This window comes from Lytechinus pictus, chromosome 16 (genome assembly GCF_037042905.1).
Source record: "Lytechinus pictus isolate F3 Inbred chromosome 16, Lp3.0, whole genome shotgun sequence".
NCBI classification, from domain to species: domain Eukaryota; kingdom Metazoa; phylum Echinodermata; class Echinoidea; order Temnopleuroida; family Toxopneustidae; genus Lytechinus; species Lytechinus pictus.
In genome coordinates this window covers 17,514,071-17,539,794 of record NC_087260.1, presented here as the reverse complement: position 1 = coordinate 17,539,794, position 25,724 = coordinate 17,514,071, and the positions used below count along the sequence as shown (strand labels likewise).

The 25,724-nt window shown below is 39.3% G+C and overlaps 1 protein-coding gene across 2 annotated transcripts; it reads left to right on the top strand.

The window, feature by feature from the left end:
- The first annotated feature begins 409 nt into the window (after nucleotides 1–409).
- On the top strand, nucleotides 410–25,724 carry LOC129278712 (zinc finger CCCH domain-containing protein 13-like). 2 transcript variants are annotated; one of them, XM_064110867.1, is made up of 14 exons: nucleotides 410–528; nucleotides 9,502–9,660; nucleotides 10,011–10,090; nucleotides 10,770–10,893; nucleotides 11,769–11,934; nucleotides 12,506–12,591; nucleotides 13,527–13,723; nucleotides 14,651–14,821; nucleotides 15,537–16,279; nucleotides 18,733–19,179; nucleotides 19,386–19,581; nucleotides 19,848–21,871; nucleotides 22,277–22,480; nucleotides 23,863–25,724. In XM_064110867.1, the coding sequence occupies exons 2-14, from the start codon at nucleotides 9,550–9,552 to the stop codon at nucleotides 24,159–24,161; spliced, it is 4,848 nt and encodes a 1,615-aa protein (XP_063966937.1). In that variant the 5' UTR covers nucleotides 410–528; nucleotides 9,502–9,549; the 3' UTR covers nucleotides 24,162–25,724. The 2 variants fall into 2 exon arrangements, with proteins under 2 accessions (XP_063966937.1, XP_063966936.1); XM_064110866.1 differs by having other exon boundaries at nucleotides 413–528; nucleotides 10,008–10,090.

Below are 25,724 nucleotides of genomic sequence, written 5' to 3'. Positions count from 1 at the left end.
CTCCGTGAGTGTTTCTAGTGTTGCTGCATGTAGCTTGTTTGTGGTCTATATTATGGTTGTTCCACTTTATATGTTTGTTATTTTGCCTCCGACGAAGATTCTGCTAGGATCGAAAGCTTAGGCCCCTTTTTGACTTTCTAATTTACTCCATTGGCTCTCTTTTATTAGATAAGCAGTTTTCAGCAGCTTCTTTTTGCCAGTATTAAGAAAATAGTATTTTCCAGCCATTTTTCTTTCCCTTTCTCCCTTGGAGGTGAAATTTAGTGCTATGTTCACTATCCTCCCAACTCATAATACATGAATACATGTTTAAGCCTACACTTAAACAGTTGAACACAATTCAAATCATATCAACGATATTTGAAAAAGAGAAAGAAAATTTCAGTCAAGGATTTATGTTTGACTTAAAGACACCATAGTAATTGACAACAGCGTTTACTTGTGTTGTGAAGTTGTGTGTAATTCTGGCATGCAAATGCGGTGAAATAAACGGAAACGCATTATCAAATGGCTTCTAGATCTATTTAGGTAAGAGCTAATTTTCTGTAGGCCTATGTTCTTTTGATTACGTGTAGGCCTGGGCCAAAACGGGATATTTATGTATAATTGATTTTTCGAATCTGCGAGTTGTGTGAACTGTGTCACTGTCAGTCTGATCAATTGCTCTGTCAGTGTCATAACAGGCACGTGCGATTCGTTTGCACGCATATCGTATTGGGGTTATCACGTTTTCATGAAACACCATTCAAATTACACATTAACTAGGCACATTGGTCATAAAATGGTCAGGTATGGTTTCTGTGAAGTTGTTTTTGATATTATTTATTCATAATCATATGGACAAACTATTTTATTACCTCTCTGAAATTTGAAAATGAAAGGTTTCACGAAGAAGAATTGTACAGGAAACCCGCGCATGCGCGATACGCTCGTTCGATCGCCAGCGTAGTGCGTGACGTCATGTTTCATTCACAAATCTTGAGCTGTAATCTCATTGGGTGTTTTGGCTCTCATTTGCATATTTTCCCATAATACAAAACCTATGTAGTGCGAGAAGTTTCTCTGCGAACCACCGATCAACCTCATACTAAACACGACGTATTTCCTTCAAGATTTCGAGTTGAAAATCTCATTTTCTTCATACGGTGTAGCTACATTACCTCGGAAAATCTGATGATATTTTGCGGACTTCTCGTCATTTGGTAAGTCATATTTTTGAAGATATTTACCGTCGAGTAGTGAAAATCGCATGACTGTGTTCGTTGTTTACTGTGTATCAATGTGTGTAAAGTGTATGTTAGCGACATGTATGGGTACAAAGCGACATACGGAAAACCGTCTACACCGATGTTGATTTTGTGGACTGTTTTGCGGTGGTGTTTGTGCTAGCCCGCATTGGTGTATTTCAAGCATGGCGAGCGTTGCATTGTGATCGGGCTTCGCTCGGGTGTTCGTGAAGGGCCGTGGAATGCGTGTGGAGCTCGGCCTTGGGGCGTGAATGTAATGAATGGCAGCTGCACCTGTTGTTTGTATGCCTCTGAAATTGAACTGAAGCTCTCTTTCTATTTATGGCATGGCGAATATCCTAGTGTTTTAGGAATATAAGTTTGGGCATTTTATTTGTTGGAACTTTCGTGATACTGATTTTACTTCTAAAACTGGACACTGATTTTTTTTTTTTTCGGTAAAGCCAGGGACAATCAATGGAATTGTTGAGACATGATAATATCATAGAGCTATAGCTCTATGATAATATCAATAATTATAGACCCTATAGAAATACAGGAAATTAAATTGAAAAATAATGCAAATTATAATCACTGAAGTGCGGATGTGTACCAAATTTATATGGATGGAGATTGATTATGATTTTGTTTCCTTCAGTATTTTTTTTTTGCAAAAATCAAATATTTTCCTGCCCTGTTCTTTTTCTTATCTATTTTTTTAAATCTTTGAATTACCAATTATGACAGCAATAAATCAAACTCAAAAGTTCAAACTATGGTCTATTTTCATTGTATAATCTACAGCATAATCCGAAGATGACTGACACTGATTGAAAGACTGTATTTCACAAGAAGGACAAAGGACAAAGGTCGAGAGCTACAAGTTCATATCGCATTTTACAACTGCTCAAGAAGGTGAAGGATTTGGGGATCACTAAATCAAGACGATATTCGGATATAAAAACAATTTTATTGTTTTATGAGATAATCTTTCAACTTTATTTTTACTTAAAATTGAAGAAGTGAATAATCTTTAAAAATTATGAATATGATGCTGAGAAGGATCGAAAACCATTATCTGTCAACAATGATGCACTGTAAAAATGCTATTATGTATGGTCATAATATTCTTGTGATTTATTTGTAATTAATTTATGTATTATGTTGTTTCACTGTTAAAAATAATTCAAACAATGTTTAATATGTGAATTGCATAGTAGTTTAAACATTTTAAACAAGTGTTTAAGAACTTTATAAACAACAAAGTTTAAACTCTAATATTTAATCATCAATAAATAAAGCATGGTTGTTTAAGATTTTGAACACTTGTTTAAACTGTTTAAACTACTATGTGATTCACACAGTAAACACCATTGTTTGAATTATTCTTAACATATATATATAAATTATATATATATATATATATATGCTCAATAAATTCTTATGCATTAAATTTGCCTTCAATAAGAGTTTCCAGTTCAGTATGAATTATACAAAAAACATGGAATTCTGGAATGACATTCACTTTCACGGAATACATGTAAAACACTGTTCATGAAAAGTATAATGAAAATCATCAAAAATAAATTAAAGCCAAACTGTGAAGAGTAAGCCAACCCCTATATCATGATTTCTTTTAATAAAGATTGAACAATTTGCAACTGCATCAACTTTATTATTTTTATATGTCACTATAATACCCCAGTCACATTTCCCCTACGGCGGCCGTACGGCAAGTCGAAAACAGCAGTTTAACATTATTTTGTACCAGTGTACATATACGTGGTTTGAATAAAAATGAATAAAACGGCTGTTTTCGACTCGCCGTAGAGCAAATGTGACTACTGTACTAAGGACGTCAAAATTTAAAGAACATCTTTTAATGGAAAACTGGAAAGGATTGATATTAAGTCCAACGAAGTTACTTAAAGCCAGATTTATTCACATATTGATCAATAAATTTACCCCATACTTTCTACATCTTTTGAAATTGTGATTTAATTTTCTGAATGGTGTTTTGGTTCTGTCAACCATTGTTTTTCATGTCTATGACAGACTCGTACCTCGGTCACATTTGCCGCACGGCGAGTCGAAAACAGCATTTTTATTCATTTTTATACATGGACAAACCACCAATATGTAGCTGGTACAAAAACAATATTAAAACGACTGTTTTCGACTCGCCGTACGGCCGCCGTAGAGCAAAATAATGTGACCGAGGTATAAGGACATAGCCCCTCGGTCCGTGAAATCCCAAGATCAATTGTTCCGAGGCTTCCAAATAATTAATGGACTTCTGCATTCATTAGACGGGGTCCCAAACTTCTCTTTATAAATTGAATGTTTTTCATTTTCGGATAAAATTAATAACTTTCATAATTAATAGCTTTCTGTTAAAGTTTATAATTCGTATCCAATTGTTTCGTTTTTAATATGAATTATAAGTATTTTCATTTGTTTCAGGGGCGGATCCAGGATTTTTTAAAAGGGTTTCAACCAAAAATTATTAAGGGGATTTGGTCTTCACTTTCTAAGGGGGGGGGGCACGCTTCTGTTTTAACACCATTTTTAAATTACAAATTTTACTTGTGCCTCTCAATGGTGGGGGGGGGGGGGGGGGGGGGGCGCACGGGCCGGCTGTGCCCCCCCCCCCCGGATCCGCCAGTGATTGTTATTGTTCTTTCATTTGTTCACCCATGTTCACGAATGTTTTCATAATGCATACATGTACCTCACGATTTTTTTTTAAATACGATTCTAAATGTTATGAAAATAGTTCGACAGGCCTAATTATTTTTGCATACCACACTCATGGAGCTACTGTTGCTACTCTGCATCAGCGTGTAGTGTGCGAGAGGGGGGGGGGGTAGGATGGTCGCAAAGAGCGATCGAGCAAAAGAGAAAGTGGTCCATAAATGAAGAGGGGATGTTGAGAATTGAGATCATGTGTGTGTGTTTGGGGGGGGGGGGGGATGTTCGAAGCGAATGTTGTCACTGCTGATTACGATGATGGTTGATTAATCTTTACATCTTAATTTTGGCGATTTTGGAAATGTTTTCTTGTACCATGGGTGGGGAGAGGTGAGTGATTCAGTAAGTTTCCATAGAAGTGCAGTTTTAAAGTTACAGAAGAGGATTTCACCCAATGACGCTGACGGGAATTCGGGAAACACCATTTTCAAGCAATACTAAATTCGATCACGTGCCATCGGCTTTATAGGGCCGAGTGTTCTCGTTCACATTCCAACTATCATTTCATAAATAGGCACTATTACTTCATAAATAGGCACTATTACAAATTAGGCCGTTGTAAAGATAACTATTTTTGAAGCGTTATTCAGATATAAAATATATAAAGACAATTGAAATTGAACAATTCATCGAAATTTCCAACGATATTCAAATAAAAATAGTATCAACTCGTGTAGATCTATAGGGGTGAACAGACGAAATACATGCTCCTAAACGTTCAGACAAATCAATTACCGGTAACTTGATATCTATATCTTTCGATGAATTGTTCAATTCCATCAGAAATATGCTTCTTGAAGTCTTGTCAGATTGTTGAATGTGAACTTCTATTGGAATCTGTTGAATCACGTACCCCTCCCGATCCAAGGTATAGATTTCACAATCACCATAGATAACATACGGTTACATATACGGTATCTTATTTACATTGTTAGGAACTGACGATATCTTCATAAATACATTCACAATTATTTCATGAAATGTCACCATTGCCGTGGCTGTGACATTTAAAGCCTGAAAGATATTACATAAGATATTGTTTGCACTTTGATATAATAGAGGTCAGATATATTCTTGTCATCTAATATAAACATTCCATTATTATGCACCATGTTTCAAAATGGGTAAGAAAATTACATTACCATCGGCATCCAGATAATTAGTCCATGATTAGACCAGGGAGATCGGAGTCTACCCCTTTTTTTTTGAATTTCTATTTTCTCAGCACATCGAAGTGAGGAAAAACCACCAAAAACCCTATATTGGTATTAAATGATAACCATTTATTGTAAACAACGTTTAGGACTGAGGGAATTGGGGGAGAGGGTATGGGGAGGGAGAGTATTTCATTTTCCAATAAAATGCAAAAGTATAATATTTTCGTGAACATGAACGAAATAAACAAAAAGTTAATAGCTCAATATCTTTATTGAATTGTTCAGTAGAACAATAATACTAGCTGTAATAATGTTAAAAACATTTCAGTCATTGTAATTACATGTGTTTCATCAATCTCAATATATTGACAATGAAAATAATTTTTTAATATAGAAAATATATTTTATATGACTATTGTGAATTCTAAATAATCCCATTTTAGATCGTTGATTAAACCACCTTTCTGAAAACAATCACTTTGATATCTCCTGTAAAATCAATTTTAGATAAAAAAAATATTTTCTGTTAAAATTGATTTCTAAGATTCCTGTCTGAAAGTTGATGAAACACCTTAGCTCGAGTAAAAATGCATAATACAAAGATATTGAATACTCAAACTTTTATAATGATATTGTCCAGCAAAACAGAAAATTGTCAAATAGTTAATGAAAAATAATTGAATTATAAACCAACAATTAAGTCAAATAGAATATGAAAATTATAACACACAATCACGTCACATTCGTTCTCACTCTCGTATAGCTGTAGGATGGGGGGGGGGGGGGGGTCGGGCGTCCGGACACTATATTTTTGAAGCCTTCTTTTTTGTCTTTGCATTACACTAAAAGTATGAATTCAATGGTTGTAATCATCTTGTTCTCCATAATATTTCCTAATATCTTGTATTGAAAATTGATGAAACTTCGCTTGTAAATTTTTCCAAATGACTTTCTAAAATTGATCGTCCGGACACACAACCTGTCCATACAACTGGGTATAGACTCATGCTAGTCTAGAAGCACTCCCACACTCCAAAGTGTCACAAGTACATGAATTCTCGTAAGCACACAGAAAATACAACTTATAATATGCTCTAATAAAATGTACTGCCTTTCAGGGTTCAAACATCCTACAAATACATTCTTTTAGAACATCAAATGATTCTATTAAAAAACAAAGTTAATTTACAGGACATTAATATACATGTATGAAGTCTGCGCCAAGCATCTAATCATAAGGCAGTCTACCAGGAAATTCATCTATCGCGGGGGCAACGCAGAATTCAGTACAGACAAGTATACATGTACATTATAAATACGCTGTGCACTGTACTCTATGCAAATACAATTTATGCAAGCGGCCTTCGGCCTTGCGTAACCCGATGAAAACCACATGTTTTGCTTAGACTTCGGACACTGCCTGCCGAAGTGCCGATATCATCCGAACATGCGCCCGAAATCTACACGCTGTCATCTTTACCCGACAGAGTGTTGTGCTCCGTGAGTCAGCCGATCGCGCGGTGTAAAGATTCTCACACACAGCGCTGGGCGAGGAAGGGAAGAGGGTCGCGCGATCAGCCAATCAGCGTGCAGGGAATCCGTCTACTGTGTGCCTATGGGGAAAGTTCTATGTGGGTTTTGAATTTGAATTTGTTGATTTTGAATTTGATTTTCTAGACTAACTTTTAGGCCTACCTCAGGCGATGTTCGTGCAGGCTCCACTCCACTTCACTACCGCTACACTACGCTCCACCTACCCGAACATCGGGACAGTGAACTAGATCGGATATTCCGAGTCATAAAAGGTGGGATGGCAATCATGGTTATCGTAAAAATTAAAGAAAACAAATATAAAGAGGGATATGAATGACTTAATATCTTACTTTACACCCGTATTTCACTCCGTGTCCATCCTCCGGTTATCCTCAAAATTGGCGATTTAGGGCCAGTATCTTTTTCCTCACACGTATTATTCACGGCCGATTTCAAAACATCGCATGCGATCGCGATCGATCAGCGACCGATCGCATGCGATGTTTTGAAATCGGCAGTGAATAATACGTGTGAGGAAAAAGATACTGGCCCTAAATCGCCAATTTTGAGGATAACCGGAGGATGGACACGGAGTGAAATACGGGTGTAAAGTAAGATATTAAGTCATTCATATCCCTCTTTATATTTTTTTTCTTTAATTTTTACGATAACCATGATTGCCATCCCACCTTTTATGACTCGGAATATCCGATCTAGTTCACTGTCCCGATGTTCGGGTAGGTGGAGCGTAGTGTAGCGGTAGTGAAGTGGAGTGGAGCCTGCACGAACATCGCCTGAGGTAGACTAGGCCTAGAGTCTATAAATCTAATTCTGATCAAACAACTACAAGACACGTTTGTAGATCTACATGTAACGTCAGAAGTAGCACAGTGGCAAATTGTATAGAACGGATAGCGGTGTGTTCAACGCTAGCGGGCGTGTACATTTTGCTTATTACATGACTAGTGACTAGCCAGGAGCACTCATTCAATGAACAATTCAACAAGGTTATGATATAACCTTGTTCTCAGTCATATCTCCATGTGTGGCAAAATAAGGATGGCAATGTTTGGCTTATTTTCTCTTTTTCTGTGGGACAAATGCTTGATTTTTGTTCACTGACAGTTTCCATTACACCTATTCGTCATACAACTTGGCCCTCAAGTAAATTTGATTCTTTAAATTATTTTTTTCTTAATCAAAAATAGAGATAAAAAATGAAAATTTTCTTGCCATATTATTTTCCACCAATAGAGGGCGTACACAAAAATATGCCCAAAATTCAAGTTTTTGAGCGCTCTAGTGAATACAAAAATTATTCCCAAGTTACTAATGAAAAATAAATTGCAACTGTACGGAAATTAGTAATTTTGGTCACAAAAGTGATATTTTAATCATTTTTTAAAGTGTGTGCTTTGTACAGCATTGGCATACCATAGTCCAACATGTAGATTCCCCACAAGCAGGGTGGTTGCAGTGAACAAGTGGCCAGGAGCCCGAGAAGGCTTCTAGAGTAGAGAGTAAAAATCATTTACTAACGTATGCTTACTCTCAACGAAGCCAGGATGCCAGGAATTCCTTCCCATTCATCTGCACGCACCGCCCAAGAACCTGAAACTTTCGCCCCCGAGATTTCTACTTTCCTTCGAAAAGATCTAGCCCTAAATCATGTACATGTGATACAATTTAATTTCCGACATTTCTACTCTATCAATTTTATTTTGAAACAAGAATTCATCAAAAAATGAGAAAAATATTATGAAAAGACGGAAGAGACTTGCCCGATGTTTACGCCGCCATCTTGTTTCCTATTGATCTTCCCCAACGTTACGCGACGCACGCTTGCATGATCGGGGTGTGTAGGTAGATACATGTAACACCAAAATACAGGCTTAGTTCGAATTCGGAGTCTGCAGGTCAAAGGTCACAGCTCATTATATATGCGAGTTGGTTCAAAGGTCTAAATTTGTTCATTTTATTTATAATATGCACATTGGTTTCTGCACGATATTAAGTTCAACCATATTGAATGAATTTCTGATCGCGTTAAAGCGGGGGCATCTCACAGTGGCAAATCGTCCATAGACTGTGCACAACGGATAGACCGTCTCCGCACATCGATTTGGAGACCGCTGATTGGTCAATCGCACAGATCACGTCATAACTACGTGGTTGCCAAAATAATTCCTTTGGACTGCTTGCGGAAGTATCGACAGCGATAACGATATCTGGTCACGTTGTCTACACTGGAAATGGTCTTGGTTCGTGATTGGATTGCTCCAGTATCGAACGCGTTGAACGCTCCGCTATCCATTCTACACAATTTGCCACTGTGCATCTGTGTCCTTTGGACACGTCAAATTTCTAGTTATTTATTTTTTTAATTTTTATTTCTCCCCACCAGTAGCCTAGTCAGGCCCACTCACACTACTGCGAGGTTAGTATTAGTATACTAATCTCGCACCAAGAACCGCATTTGACAGTGGATTTCTAACTAGTGGGTCGCGCGTGCTGCGATGCCACTTCTGGCGTTTACAACACACGACTTCTATGGCTTGATTTTTCTGTGCGCGGCGGCATGTAATGAACCCTTGAGTGAGTCAGGCCAGGAGATGCACGAACTATAAAAATAATTTGTGAACATGATCATACTCCCAAAACCAAAGCATTCTTTATATCACAGAACACATTAAAAAAAAATAATTGCTTAAAGTCTTTGCGAGGAAAAGAGATTTATTTTTTATCAACAAATTTATACATACATGTAAGTTACATGTATACACTGTATTTTGTTGTTTTAACAAAATCCCCATGTTTATTTTATATTTTAACAGAATAGATCGGATGCTTCTTGAAATATACATTTGGGCAAACTGTAGAGGATGCCTCGAAAAGTAACGGTTGATAGTTCAAAATCCGTCCGGGATTCCACATCTGATAGTCGGAGGCCCAGCGTCTTTGAAAGGCTTGGACCAGGTGGAACGACCTCCCATGTAAGTGAAAAAGATGCATGTATATTGCACAATCAACATCATCGTTTTCATCATCACCATCAATATCACCATTTCAACCATTATCAATAACATTATTGCCATCACAATCAATAACGGCCATTGTAGTGAGCATTTTCTTTTTTAATTCAGCAAGCGATGACTGGTTTTGTCAATGATATAAAGATGTACTTCGCTACTTTTACATTACAAGTAATACATACAATCCACTGCATGTTCAGATAAATGTATCCTGCATGTATTTGTACTGACCATTTTATTGTGTATACATTTTTTTTATGTTTATGACATTGATTTTGTTGATAATTTTTTTTCTTGCTGTTTGATAGCAGAGCTCCAAACAAGATCATTATGGAAAGTGGGAAGGCGAAGGTAGCAGATCTTATCGTGATCATTACAGCCATGGAGACGGGTAAGCTTATAAAATAATGATTCTAACATATATGGATATTTCTTGTTCTTGCTGGAACACATGGCAATTCCGTATATCAGTAGTGATGATGAGGAGGACGTGAATGCTATAAAGGATGATGGTGATGATGGAGTTGATGATTATGATGGTGGTGATCATGGTGATGAAGGTGATGATTATGATGATGATGATGATGATATTGATGATGATGGTGATGATGATGATGAAAGTGATAATTATGATGGTGATGATGATGATGGTGATGATTATGACAATGGCGATGATGATGATGACGATGGCAAAGATGATGATGATGGTAGTGGTGATGATGATACATGTAATTTGGAGTTTAGACCTTATATACGACGCCATATGATGCAAGTATTGAGTTTTGTAGCTTCAATTTTCATTAATTCCAGGGGTCTGGGAATGGATGGTATCACATGGTGTATTGTCTAAAGCACCAGACTTATGGTCCAATATCTTAATATCTTGTACACACGAGATTGATGATGAACTTGAAACTTCAATTTCCATATATTTGTGTACTGTGTATGTGGTTACAACTTAGAGTGAAATACCATGCATGCCATGCAATTGTATGTACTCGTAACCCCAAGGCGCACTCGAACTGTTGTAGAAGCCTGCAGTTAATGAGATTCTCATACTCTATTTACAGATCTGATTCCATTGACTTAAGGCACCGAGTTGAGAGCAAACGAGCCGAGAAAGAACGAGATCGTGATGGAAGTCGTGATCGTAGTCGAGGGCATAGGTCTCCATCTCCATCACCAAGTGGAAAGGTTTGTTTCATATTTTGTTTGAAGGGGTGGGGGGGGGGCTGAGCTGCCGAGTAGTACTGATTTTTATTAATTAGTTAGAACTGCAAAAATGAGAAGAATACTGATGGTTTCATGCAAAATACTGATTTTTTTGAAATGCAGATTTTTTTAAAACCAAAATACTGACTTCAGCTTTTAAGATCATGAAATGCTCTTGTTCAGGTTGGCGATGGGGTGGTTTAAGTATTTTGGCACTGAATGCATTTCTTAGAGAGAAATCATGAAAAGTGTAAAATTAATTCAGTTTTTCATGGAAAAATTAGGTTGAAATGAGGAAAGTCAAATCTCAATTTTCTTGAAAGGTGTAGGGGGAACAAAAATTGCTGTTCATGAATATTAATGATGATCCTATTATCTTTGCCTCACCTTGATGAGGCGCGATAGCTCAGTCGGTAGAGCGGGGAATCGTATTCTGGTGACCCGGGTTCGATTCACACTTGGTGCGCTAGTGCCCTTTGGTAAGGCATTAATCCTCGTTACCAGGTCCTTCGGAGAGGATCTTAAGCTGCGGTCCTCTGGTTGCTTGCTTACAAGCATTCATGCTTTCTTAGCAATCAGGTAAAAAATCCTCACCAATCAATCAATCAATCAATCAATAAATGCTGTTGGGAAGAGAATCTACCCCTCAATTTTTTTCTGCAGTGCACCTAAGCGGCTACGTGATGCTGCATATATTTTTGTAGTAGCATCTTTCTCATTTTATGTGTTTGATTACGTACCATGTATGTAGTTATGCATTTGTGCAATATTTTATACTGCTATGTTTGTCCAAAAACATGATTTCACCTCTGAATGGAATACAAATTTTGAATGAATGAATGAAACTGTTTTTGCAGCGTGATCGCTCAAAGCACAGAGGAAGCCACAAGGAACATGAAGGATCGGAAAGGAAGAAAAAGAACCGTGAACCCAGCTCACTGGTGGTGAAGGGTGGAAGGCGATCACCCGAGAGTAACCATGGTGATACGGATGAATGGAAAGGATACGATAACGCACCTTCAGGTGAATTTTTTTTTCAATACATAGTTATCCGAGCTGTGCTCTGTGATAAAATAATTTCTCATTCTTACCATTGATATAAATCAGATGTCCACAGCAACCATTGATGAATTTGCTTGATTGTAAGACTGATTGTAGATGTTAAAGAAAGAAGGTACTGAAACGAGTTACACTTTCCAAAAAATTAATATTACAAATGCAAATTCTGCAATCCCTTTAAAAAAAGAAATTTGAAAACCTAAAACATTTGATCATTGCATCATCCTCATCTTCATCATTTTCTTCATCACCACCACCATCATCATCATCATCATCAACATCATCACCATCATCATCATCTTTATTTTCATCATCATCATCATTGTCACCACCACATCCTCATCCAAACCTCCCAACCATTCTGAAACCGAAGAAAAGACTCTAAATTTAACCATTCCAAACTTTTCTTTCATATGATTCCCCCATTTCTCTCAGTGATTTTGCTTCAAAGTCCAAGTTTCTTTCCTAATTTTGAACAAAATTATCTCTAAAGGTATGAGGTCTGATCGTTTATTATCATGAATGTTTTTAACAGATGATGACCCACTTAGTGATGAATATGGTTTGGAACAACAACGCAGGGAGCTTCAGAGACAGCTGGCTCAGATAGATCATGGCGGGGTAAGTTCGTTTCCCTCTTTGTAACAGTGTAATCTACATTTACAAGTCAATTTGGATTTTGTTTTGATTTTCTTGCATGTTGTGATTTTCTTTCATTCTAAAAGATTATCCCCTCATTTGTTGCATATATATTTGTTGAGAAAAGTAAACTTTCATCCTTTTCATCTCATTCAAGGTATTTGTCCAATTTTTAGACGTATCTGTTAAAGGTCAAGTCCACCCAAGGCAAATGCTGACTTGAATAAATAGAGAAAAATCAAACTAGAATAGTGCTGAAAATTTCATCAAAATCGGATGTAAAATAAGAAAGTTATGACATTTTAAAGTTTCGTTTATTTTTCACAAAACAGTGATATGCACAACTAGGTGACTCAGTCAATGATGTAAATCACTCACTATTTCTTTTGTTTTTTATTGTTTGAATTATACAATATTTCATTTTTTATAGATTGACAATAACGACCAACTTGACTGAACCATATATTATTAAACAATGCTAATTCCACATGTTCAGGGAGTAATTAATCGTTGTATCACTTGACAATGAGAAAATTAGAATATTTCATATTTCATATAATAAAATACAAAAGAAATAGTGAGTGGATGACGTCATAGTCTCCTCATTTGCGTACCAGCCAGGATGTGCATACAACTGTTTTGTGAATTTAAGCGAAACTTTAATCTGATTTTGATGAATTTTTCAGTGTTATGCTTGTTAGATTTTCTCTTTTTATTCAAATCAACTTTTTGTTGGGGTGGACTTGTCCTTTAAGTTGGGCTTTAGGGGCTTGGGATCTTCAGTGTATAAAGAATCAAATCATGACTGTCTGATTGATAGACCAGTGTTAGAACAAATAGACAACAGCACTCCACAAAAGATTAGATTAAAATATCACTGATTTCATGTGCACTTTTCTCTATCTTTTGATATTCAGATGGTGGATGACAGTGGGGCAGAGTATCCCCAGGTGCTTTCATCCCGGTCCCCCTCCCCGGTCCGCAAGAAGGTCCCGCACACCAAGAAGTCCAAGAAGAGGGACAGGTCCGGCAGTAAGATCCGTTCCAGGTCACCCCCTCACAGGTCCGTGTCCCCCATGCTGGAGAAGAAAAACAAGAAGAAAATATCTCCTGGGTGAGTTCATTCGAGAGGGTCATAGATTTGAGTTGAATTGAATTCCCTTGTTGTTGACCTAGGGAGCATTTCGTGAAAAGTTTTGTCGGTAATTTTCACTGACTAAATTGCTCTCAGCCAATAAGAAGCAAGGATTTGCAGTTGCTTATAACAGTAGTTGGAGGAAATCACTGACTGGTTGTTTCATGAAATGAATCCCTTGAATCAGGAGAGTGTGTCACTAATATTTCCTTAGTTCTTGCCCTTTAGTTTCCTGATGTTGAAACTCTTGTGCTACAGTTACACCAATGAAACCAACTCCAGACCATCCAATGATAGGCCATTTGAATTTTGGTTGGTTTAGAATTAATTTTTCAAGTGTGACTGTGGCATACAAGTGCAACAAAAATACAAGATATTCTGGGTCTCAATACGTCTACATTGTCAGGCTGAGAAATACGGTACCAACATCCAGGATGTATCTTCTGAAGGTTTCCATAGCGAAGAAGAATTGTGTAGCAGGTTTCACAGTACACCATGTATCTTTCTTAGGCAAGTGTCGGTCCCAAGAAGGACCACTCAAACTCGACGTTTCGACAAGTGTGTTCTTGTCGTCATCCATGATCTTGTACTTGTCGTTTCATCATATTGAGGTTAATTTGATGAGATATAGGGTCTTGTCTCATGTTCTCCTTGTACTCATTAATTTGATTTGATGAGATCCAGGATCATGAATTCCTTGTAATTTCTTCCCGGCCAAATCAACATGTCAAGATTTATATCCCTATTTTATAGGTACTACTGGCTTTTTTTTGTAAGACAGGACAATCTCTAGGAGTTTCCTTCTGCTTCAGATTTCTGTCAATTATCTATCCATCAGAACTCCACAATTTCAAACGATTACATTCTTGCACGTTTGTAAAAACATGCTATTATGTCCAATTTCAGGAAACGGGACGCTTACCCTCCCCTGAAGAAGAAGAAGAGGGTAAGTCTGTCACCAGCTAGGAGGGGCCCTCGAACACCAAGTCTATCACCTTCTCCCAAGAAGCTCAAAGTCAAGGATATCAAGAAGAAGAAAGGCTCAGTGCCGCCCAAAAAGGTCTTTCAGAAAAAGAGGTCAGTACGAAATCTAGAGGGTTTTCATAAGGAGTTCTTGAAGTGTAAATTCAATTCATGCTTTAAGTTTCATTGTGCATATTTATGTTATATACAGTGTGTAATCTCATTGATAAATACACAAATGCACGCACTCTCTGAGCATGATCTTACGAATATGGTGATGCATTATATACCACATGCAACTTGAAATTTAAGTCACACTTTTCCATTTTGCCCTTTGTTTTATACCTCCCCTACACAGCATACATTTTGGGTTGGTTTTGAGATCTGATTGCAATAGTCTCAAAATCAGAAGAGATACTATAAATATATACTAAACTATGTAGTAAAGAACACAATGTATGTACACTGTAGGAGATGTGGGATTTACTTTTGTTTGTTTCTATGATGTGCAGGGTTTCAAACAGGATGGGGAAATTTTAACCTAGCCAGTCTGAAATTTTAGGAAAAAGTCTTAATGTCGAACATTGTGAGCTTTTTATTATAATTTCCTATTTTTCCTCTATAATTTCACTAAACACTAGAAAGGTTGGGAAGTCAGTATCAAGTTGAAACTCCAATTTGATAAACAACACAAATTGAAAATATTCTTGATACGGTCAGGGCAACCAACACAGACTTGCCTTTTGTTCAGAGTGTAAAATTAAACTTATTTCTCTTTCAGTTGCCTTGCGTTAATCTTTTCTGTTTCTTTACTATGTCATTTCTGAAGGGTATCTTCAAGCGAAAGCAGCAGCAGTAGCAGTGGGAGTGACAGCAGCAGCAGTGGTAGCAGCGGAAGCAGCAGTTCAAGTGACTCTGAGGAAGAATATGTAAAGAAGAAGAAATCCCCTGTCATCCTTGGAAAGAAGAAACCAGCCCCGGTTGCACAGCATCACCACCAGCCACAGCCAATCAGAGCTCCCCGTAGTCGTACCCCACCGCCCAAACCTAAACCCAAGCCCCCATCGCCAAAATCCAGGCGCTATTCACCGTCCACCCCAACTCGATCAGACTCGTCTGAGTCGCCTTCACCTGAACCCTCCCTGATGCCGCGCTTGCGTCAGGTCAGGAAGGACATCCGCAAAAAGAGTCCAACACCAGAGAAGCATTCGCAGTCTGCTCACTCTAAGCACAAGCAACCTTCGCTCTATTCCCGGACTCCATCCCCGGAACCCAGAAAGGACAAGCCCCCTCCATCGAGGCGGGCTCCCACCCCAGACAGAGACTCGTATTCGTCATCTCGCCAGCATGGGTCCGCGTCAAAAGACTCTCCGTACTATTCCAAGAGAGGGCGCTCTCCATCCATGACGAGGTCCAATAAGTCTTACTCTCCAGGCCGACGTAAGAGAGAGTCCCAGTCCCCAAGGAGAGCGGAGCCTCCACTGATGAAGAATCTTCCCCCTCCTCCTATCAGATCATCCAGTGCTGATTATAGAGACAGAGAGAGGGATGTTAGGGGAGACAAATATGGAGGTGTGTTTCTCTTATTCCTTGGCCCTATACATTCCTCTAAAGAGATAATCTTTATACCAATTGATCATAAAAACTAGTTCATGGTTTGGCATAAATTTACAATCATGGACTCTTGCATAATCATCTTATCATTACGAAAATGCCCCATTTGTTGTTCTACCGCTGTTGGGGTATCAAACTGCGGTAATATACCCCAAAATACGTTTGAAAATCTCATTTCTCATTTGAACATTTCCAAGCCCCGATAAACCCATCTTGGCCAGGTAATCCCCGTTGTCTCAGTTTCACCTCCACAGGCCAGTAAAGCCAAGGACGAAATGATAAACAACAGCTGTGCTATTACGTAAGACTTCTCTGCCTGAAGAAGGAACTTCGGAATTAAATTATTGTCTTCGATATTTAATCACGTTTTCAAAGGCATATTGTATTCAGACATCCAATATTAGTCCTATTTCAATTTCGAACGAAGAAAATCGACCTCGAAATAAGGAAAATAAGCGAATAAAAATTAGGTTATGCTTTGCATGCAGGGACTGCCCTTAAAGCGCTGCGCACACGATGCATCCCATAGTTTTTTTCCGTCCAGCAAGAAAATATGGGATGCATGCCGTTCACTCGCGCATTGATACAGTCCTGACGTTCGAAAAAAAAAGAAGTAATGGCATACCAACATACACAGTAGAATAATCATGCGGCTGATATGTATAAAAATATGAAATCATTATTTTTTTTACCCCCAAAGTCTTATTCATAATTTAAATACAAACTATCTTTTTAATCGCAAAAGTACCATTGTACCATATGTGGTTCTCCGGTAAATTGAACATGTGCGCTGCATCGTTTCCACTGTTTGTTTTGGATAGTTTCACTTTTAGTTTCCACCATTAAATATTTAACGTAGATATGCTGTGCTAATTTTTTTGTGAGTCAAAATGTTCATCGTTGGAGAGCGAGTTCAGGCGATTGATGAGTTGGGAAGGTGGAGTGTGAGGTGATTAAAATTAGCGCCCTGTCCTTTCAGTCGGGAGCAAGAGAGAGAGAAATAGAGAGGGGGGGGGGGGTGGAAACAAATCTCAAAGAAAACCTGAAACCAAGAAAGGTATTTCAGAGGGAGGTTTACCGTATAGGCCTACACAGGATATAGGCCTACAAAATAAGAACAATGATGGAGAGAAAGAACAACACTCAAAGAAAAGATCATCTGCTAATAATGCCTGTGAATTATAAAACGTTCTGATATAAATAGAACATTGAAATGCCATCCAAACTTTATGATTCATAATGCTGGCCTGTGTATTTTAATGTTCTTTGTATATACCTCAACTTTGAGAAAAGGACATTAATAGGCCTACAGATATGATTGGCAAATGCAGGTTCTTTAGAGGTGTAAAAAGGGGGTGGATGAATAAAAATAGTCCTAGAAAGAAAAAAAAACAGCCAGACAGAAAGAAAGAAGGAAAGAAAGAAAGGAAGGAAGAAAGAAAGAAAGGAAGAAAGAAGAAAAAAAGTTGCACTTCACCGCGTGTATACACGGAACTCCATAGCAGGCTCTTATACCCCTTTCATAAACCCAATAAAACATATCCTCCAATTAGCCGCCTAAGAGTAATGCGGATAATTCAATAAAAATTGCGTTCACAAACTCCATAAGTTATATTTACGAGCGCCCGTCCTGAAAAAGGCGGATAATCGTCATGACAACTGGACACGCCCCCTCCATTGCGGTTGTGTTGGAAAAGGGTGACCTTGTGACCGCACCATGGCAATTATCCGCATTATTTGGAAATACGTTCATAAACTCAAAATCTTGTCCCGATGCCGCTATTATGCGGATAATAGCAGCATCAGAATAATGCGGATAACTCTTGTCCTCCTCTGATTTTACGACCAAATTATGCTGCTATTAGCCGCATAATTGTGTTTTATTGGGTTTATGAAAGGGGTATTAGACCAAGGAGTTAGAGTGATATATCTCCTTGCTTAGACACGTTGCAATCCATCGTGCCGTGTGACCCCCTGCTGTGCTGGGCTGTCGCGTTATCTTCAGACCGAGGTCAAGAAACATGTGTTTTGATAATTAAATTTCTTGCTTGAGGGAATGGAGAAGAGAATTGGTGAAAACGATTTGGGGTATAGCGATCCTAAATGGAGGTTTTTCGTCATGTCTATTTGTTTTCAGGATGAAAACTGCTTTGATAGGTTACTTTTGATTTAAGTATCGGGATGAGAGGGGGCAAAGCATGACATTTTAAACAGATTCACTGTTAAGTAGTTTTGTGAATTTGAATCCAGTGTTTGTTTTAACTTTGTGGATCAACATTTTTGTTGTAAAATAGGACCATTTTGTTTTCATCTGTTTAGTACATGTGAAGTTCCTTTCCTGTATTCATACTCAAACATGTTATTCATACATTTGGCTTTTCCATATTAATTATTTGATTGTTTTTTTACAGGCAAACCATCAGCTCCGCCTCCCCAACCAAGCGGCAGGGATAGCCGGGACAGTTCCTCCTCCCGCCAACAGGGGCGACCAGGGCAGAGCAGCAGTTACGCATATGACCGATCCCACCCACGTGAATCTTCATCGTCGAGAGGAGGCAGTGATCGTCCTGGCTGGCAGCAGCCAGGGAGAGACGACGATAGGGGCGGAAGGAGTGACGGAAGAGACGGTGGACGATCCAGCAGCAGTAGCCGGGCTGGAGGAGGGATGGACAGGGGAATGGACAGAGGTGGAGATAGGGGTGGAGACAGGGGAGGGGCCGATAGAGGAAGTGATAGAGGCAGAGGAGGAAGTGGAGGAGCAAGCGGAGGGAGAGGAGGAAAAGGAGGGAGTGGAAGTGGACCTAGAGGGGAGTACCATGGAGATCGCGACCCTCGTTATGGTGGATACAATGAGCAAGGTAAGGAGATTCTACTTCTACTTATTTTTCGAGTTCTTGTCATTTGGGAGGCACAATAATTACCCTTTGGCTGCTCTGTCCTGAGCTGTTATGAAGAAATTCAGAGGCAATAGCATCATTCAAAATTATAACAAAACCATGGAGTAAATTTTGATGATTACCTATATCTTGTGATATTTTTTTTATAACCTTTTCTTTCATTGAAGGGGGTCAACATTGGGATCAGAAGGATCCACGAGGGGGTAGAAGCAGCAGCCAGAGGGGTCCAGAGAGAGGTGAACGGGAATCCCGTCGAGAAGAGTGGGATCGTCAAAGAGGCAGTTCTGGTGCCCCTCCTCCACCTTCCAGGGGACGATACGATCAGCCACCACCTCCACCTCGGGGACCGGAGCCACCTTATGCGTGAGTGGACATGATTTATACATTTGCAGTGTTTTCTAAATTAAAATGTGATTTAACCCTAATAGTTTACTGGGTTTCAGGTTAAATCACTCTGTTTTCATTCTACCATCACATTTTCAGCATGATTCTCATTTAGATTTTGGGGGTGTGGATTGGGACCGTAGTGGGCAAAGTCTTCCTTCTGGTTAAGATATTGCATCTGTTCTGATGTGTTAATTTATTCCTCTATTCCCCCATTAATCTGTTTGAATTCTTTGTTTTGGCAGGAAACGACCTGAAGACGTGCGTTCCAGATCACCAGGGAAACGACACCCCTTGCCGCCCTACCCTCATGACCAGCCTGCCAAAGGTTCCTGGCATGGAGCCCCTGGAGATGGCAGGTACTACCAAGATTTGCCACCTCCTCCAGGACCCGGCCCTAGTGTCAGGGACCCACGTGATGAACGCAGAGACTATGATGATAGGGCCAAGTGGAGCGATAGGGACAGAAGGGGAGATGATCGTAGAGATGGTGACAGGCCAAATTACCCTCGGGATGATCGTAGGGATGGTAATCGAGGGGATGATAGAAAGGACTATCCAAGAGATGATCGCAGAGATCTAAGAGACTACCCGAGAGATGACAGACGGGATATCCCTCCTGGTGATATGAGGGACTATCCTAAAGGTGACCGTAGAGATTATCCAAGGGATGATAGGAGAGACTATCCTAGAGACGATAGAAAAGACTATCCAAGGGATGATAGGAAAGACTATCCCAGAGACGATAGAAAGGACTATCCAAGGGACGATAGAAAAGACTATCCCAGAGATGATAGAAGGCCATTCCCCAGAGACGACCGAAGAGATTATCCTCGAGATGATAGGAGGGATGTTTTACGAGAAGAGGACAGAAGGCAGAGGGAGGGTTCAGGTGATAGACGAGGACAAGGTGAATCTCAGAGGTATAGAGACGATCTGGGTCATGATCGTAGGCGGGATGGTGGGAGAAGTGACACTAGAGGATCGGACTCAAGAGGCCCAGATCCCAGGGGATTGGATCCAAGGGCACCAAATACAAGAGGTCCAGACCCAAGAGGTCCAGATCCAAGAAAGCCAGATTCAAGACACTATGATTCAAGATTGCCAGATCCTAGAGGACCAGATCCACGAGGGCCTGAATCCCGTGGGCCAGATCCAAGGGGGCTAGATCCAAGGGGAGTAGATCCAAGAGGTCCTGAACCTAGGTTTTCAGAAGGAAGAGGAGGAAGAAGAGATGATGTTGGATCTGGTAGGAGAGGGTATGATGATAATCGGGATAGAGCAAGACCTTCAGATGATAGAGGCGGTAATAGGGATAGGAGAGAGGATGACCGGTATGGAAGGAAAAGGGAGAGGTCTGATGATCCCCATCAGTCCCAAGACATTTCTGGGTCAAAGAGAATGAAGGAAGATGAAAGAGATCCAAAGGCACGGCCTGAGGATGGTGGTGAACTTAAGAGACATCCTGGTGATGGCTATAGTGATCTGTCAGAAGGTGGAAGTGATGATATCCACAAGGGTTCCCCTGCTTTCCGGGAGAGGGAACGACTAGGTCGGAGGGGTGACCCTGGTGATCCTCGTTCGTACCCTCACAGGGACTCCTCCAGGGAATCGAGTCGTGATAGAAGGGGACATGATCTCGATAAGACCCACAAAGACCTTACAGAACCTTCCAGAGAACGAACCCGTAGCAAAGAGCCAGACAGTGCTCAAAGGGATAGCAGTAAAGGTATGAGCAGCAGGGGTAATAGTATGGATAGAAGTGAACAGCCTCCGTCACAGGCAAGCCATCGATCTCGTAGAAGTATGAGCCATGGAAGCACGGGAAGCCGCAGCAGCTCAATCATAAGTGCTAGAGAGAAACACGAGGACAATCCAGATACCCTCCGTGTTCAAGAGCACCGGAGTCGTGCATCATCCAGAGAGAGCACAACAAGAACTCGATCGGAGCCCTCGTCCGACACTTCCCGAGACCCACTGCAGCCTCAAAATGATGCAGACAATAAGACAGAGGCTGAAGAGAATACCAATAAACTGCCATCCTCGGAACCAGGCACTTCAGAGCAACCAAACACAGAGTTATCTGCAGCTCCTGTATCGCAGGAGGCAGAGATGGAGAAGATTGGAGAAGTCCAGGATGAGAATGGAGCCAATGTTGCCAGCATGCAGGATGACTATGAGGACATCAGTGATGAAGACTTTGAGGATTCTGCTAACGGTGATAGGTCCAGGAGAGGAAGAAGTGGAAGCCAAATGGAGGCAAAACCAGGTGAGATTATTTCTACTTTCTCCTTTTTGTATCTTATCTTGTGTTTTCAAGATTAACCTAACTGACTGAAACCAAGAAGCGCCTGTGCAAGGCCTTTACAAATTTCAGAGTTCATTAGCGAACTGGTTAATCTTCATTATTTTTAATCATTACTGGCAACATGTTCTTCTACCAAAATGATGTATTTCTTCTTAGCACCTAAAGAACATGTTCCAGTTGTGCGTTAAGTACAAAAATACATCTAAACTTGCATAAGATGGCCTTCCATAAGTTTAATATATTAGTCTAAATTGAGTAATTATGCAAATCATGTGTAAAATGTCTCTTCTAGGTCAAATATCTCATGAGTTGAACAGGTTCTGTAGGCATATTTGGTTATAAAACCTATTTTATCTTCTCCCAAAGCCAATGTGATGGATGTAGACTGGGCTTCCATGATCAAGGATCTCCAGGAGCCAGTCAAGATCACCAAGCCTGCGGAGACGTCAGTCTTGAAAAGGTTTGCACCAGGTCGGGTTCTTGCAAGGATTGGTGTCTCTCGTGCTCTGGCTGGTCCTGAGCTTATGGAGGAAGTTGAGAAGGTCTGCAAGGAAGAGTTCAAAGATGATGGTGAGATGATGAATTTTGTGTAACCATCTTTAAGTTTAGGCCCGAGATAGTCTTACCGGAACACCAGAACCCTTCTTTTATGATCGGATTATGCCATTCCGGTTTTCAGATTCTTTTTATTTCAACTTTCTTAGAATATTGAAACTGTTATCTATTAAACTAAACTGTGAATGTGGGATTGGCATGGCATATTTCTGTGTCATCAGTAACTTCTCCTGTAAGTGGTGGTTGCATTTTAAGGGATACTGTTTTTTGTCAAAGCGAGCGCAAGCGATCTTCATGCAGTTTATTCTGATTTGACTTAGATGTTTTATGTTGAATAGTGCCATTTTCAGGATTAAATTTGCATGATAGGACAACAGCGATTTTCGATGGGAAGCAAGTACTTATGATAAGCTAATCCTGTCCTTTATTTCATTATTTATATTTTGGCCCTTCTTCTTTTTCAGAGGTAATCTGTTTCAGAGTTTAGGGTCACACAAGAAAATGCTTAACCCTAATTCTCCGGGGGGGGGGGGGGGGGGCCATAATGGCCCCCCCTCGACAATTTTTGCGATATATCTGCTACGCAAAATTTTTTGACCTCGCCACTCACTGACTTTTTACTTTCAAGTCTCGCGCAAATTTTGAGACCAAATTTGTGACGCCCGGGTACGCGGTTACGACATTATGTAAGTGCATGTCAGACCCCAAATTGCTCATAAACGTGATTTTATGTACAAATCCAATGCAGATTGTGTATTAGCCAAGATTCATAAATGTATCATTATTTCTACTTTTACTGATTAAACTTAATTAATTTTGCCTTGTTTATGATCAGAATTAAGTCTGGAACGATTTCCATCGAAAAAACAATAAAAAAACAAAAAGTAAAAAAACACAGAAATATATAAGAAATTAAAAAAACAATAAAATACATAAGAAATCGGTCTTGGTACCAGAATTTTTTTCATTCACAATTGTTAGGAATGCTATATAGAATATTTTCACCCAAAAATAGCATTCTAGGAGCTTTATTTAGTAAATCAGAGCAAAAAGTATGATTTCATGAATAAATTAGCATAATTAATTTATATAAAATAAAAATATATGAATTCAGTGAAATTTACCAATGCAACTGCGTAGATTACGTCATTCTCTACCATCATGCAAATTTTCGTTGTGATCGTGCAATCCGCGGCTGAGATCTTAAGGGGGGGGCCATAATGGCCCCCCCCCCGGAATGACAAGAATCAAAATACCCCGGGAGATTTAGGGTTAATGGATAGGGTCTGTAAAAGCAAATAGTCTCTGAGGTTGTGAGAAGCAAATATAAAAAGACGTCTTGGCTAAAGCCAATTTTACACCATAAATCTTTCTGATTTAATTCTTTCCATTCATAGGTGAAGAAGCACCCTTGTTCAAGCACCAGATCGGCGCCCTCAACGCTCTTGCCAGGAGAAGGTGGCTGGAACGTCGCAGCCTTCTCCAGGACATTGGCCCCTGTCGCCGTGCTCTCTGCGCCCGTCGGGACATGGCTATCCGCAAGCAGCTGAGGAAGGTCGAGAAGGACCCGTCGGAACCTGTCTTCTCCAGTGCCGTCGATGCAGACACCGACCTCTATCGCTTGAGCATTCAGCTCCTGAAGAATAAACAAGAGACTGAGATAAAACCTCCTCCTCAGGTCCCTGTAAGCTCATAAATTCTATGTGTCATCAAGTTTGTTGAATACTGATCATGTTAGGTGGCACTGCTGTTTAAACAGAAAATGAGACAGAACTTGCTTGACCATTCATCTCCTCAAGATTAAAAAATATACTGATACAAAACATCCTTGGGTGCCTATATAGTGTAAGCTTGTGGATTGACAGTCATTCCATGCTTCTTTGAATATGAGTAGATTCAGATAAACCGATATTTGTCATCAAGTTTGTTGAACAGTGATCATGTTGGTTGGTATGGTAAAAAATGGTAAATGGTGATGATTTGTTACCTGATTGCTGTTTTAAATGAAATGAGACAGAACAGAGATGTGGAATCATTTCATGACAGAAATAGCGATATGTACTTACTTATAAGCTACTGAGATCCTTCTGATTTGTGCAGACCAAATTATTCAGTAGAAAAAAAATAAAATTACAAAATGCTTTATGAAACAATCTTATGTTTGGCAAATTGTCCCTGATAACCTTCATTCTATTCTAGGCTAGTTATTTCGTCATCCATTGCATAATTAGTAATTCCTCAGAGATTTGCTAAAGAAAAATGTGCTGCAAAATATTTTCCCCTCTGACTAAGGTATTCTGCTCATTTAGCCAATGTGAGCTTTGATTTTTCATCTTTTTTTCCGCGGGACTTTGATTTGATTATAAGATTTTGATACAAAAAATAATTATATAATGAAATTTAATTTGTCAAGAGATAAATGGAAAAAAAGATTTATGGTGGTGATTCCAATTGGTAATTGTAAGCTTTGCAATACTGGTGACCGTGGAAGTGTTTTATAAAAAGTTTTGTTAGGTACTTTCACTGACAGTTGTTATAAGCTGCTGTAAGTCCTTGCTTTTGATGTGAAAAACAAAACTTTCATGAAATGCTCCACAGCTTCCTCTGTTCTTGTTGGCAAAGCCGGGGGGGGGGGGGGGGGGGGAGGTGGGGGTAACCTATGAACCGGCTACCTGTACAGCCCTGCTTACTCGTAACAGTTTACAGTTTGGAATTCAAAATAATTGATTATACATGTAAATCATTTTAAATTAGTAATGATGTTTTTTATTCTCCCTAATATTTCCTCCTCTCTGCAAACGTCAGGCACAAATGATGACACAAAACTGAATAATTGAATGTTATTACAGAAAATACAGAAAAGGATTTGTCATTGTCTGACACGATACTTAAATTCCAATTGCTTCAACAATTCAGCATCCAACTTCACCCTCCTTATTGACAAATTTATGAAGATACCAGTCGTTCCATTTTATAAATGGCATGTAACACATACTTCTTTTATCTTAAGTGTCTTTTTAAATACTTGGCTTTGAATTAATATTTGCGAGACAGCCTTTTAGAATGTTTTATGTTTCCAGGAGGGCTAGCTAGATCTCAGAGACATGCATGTATTGGCGCATAGACATGTTTGTGCAGGAAGGGTTAATTGAATGTAAATTTGCAAAGCTTGACAGAACTGTGAAGATTTCATTGTGTAGTATTGCCTCACAAGGAATACTTTGAAATAAATTGTCAAAATGATGGCACAACATGTCAA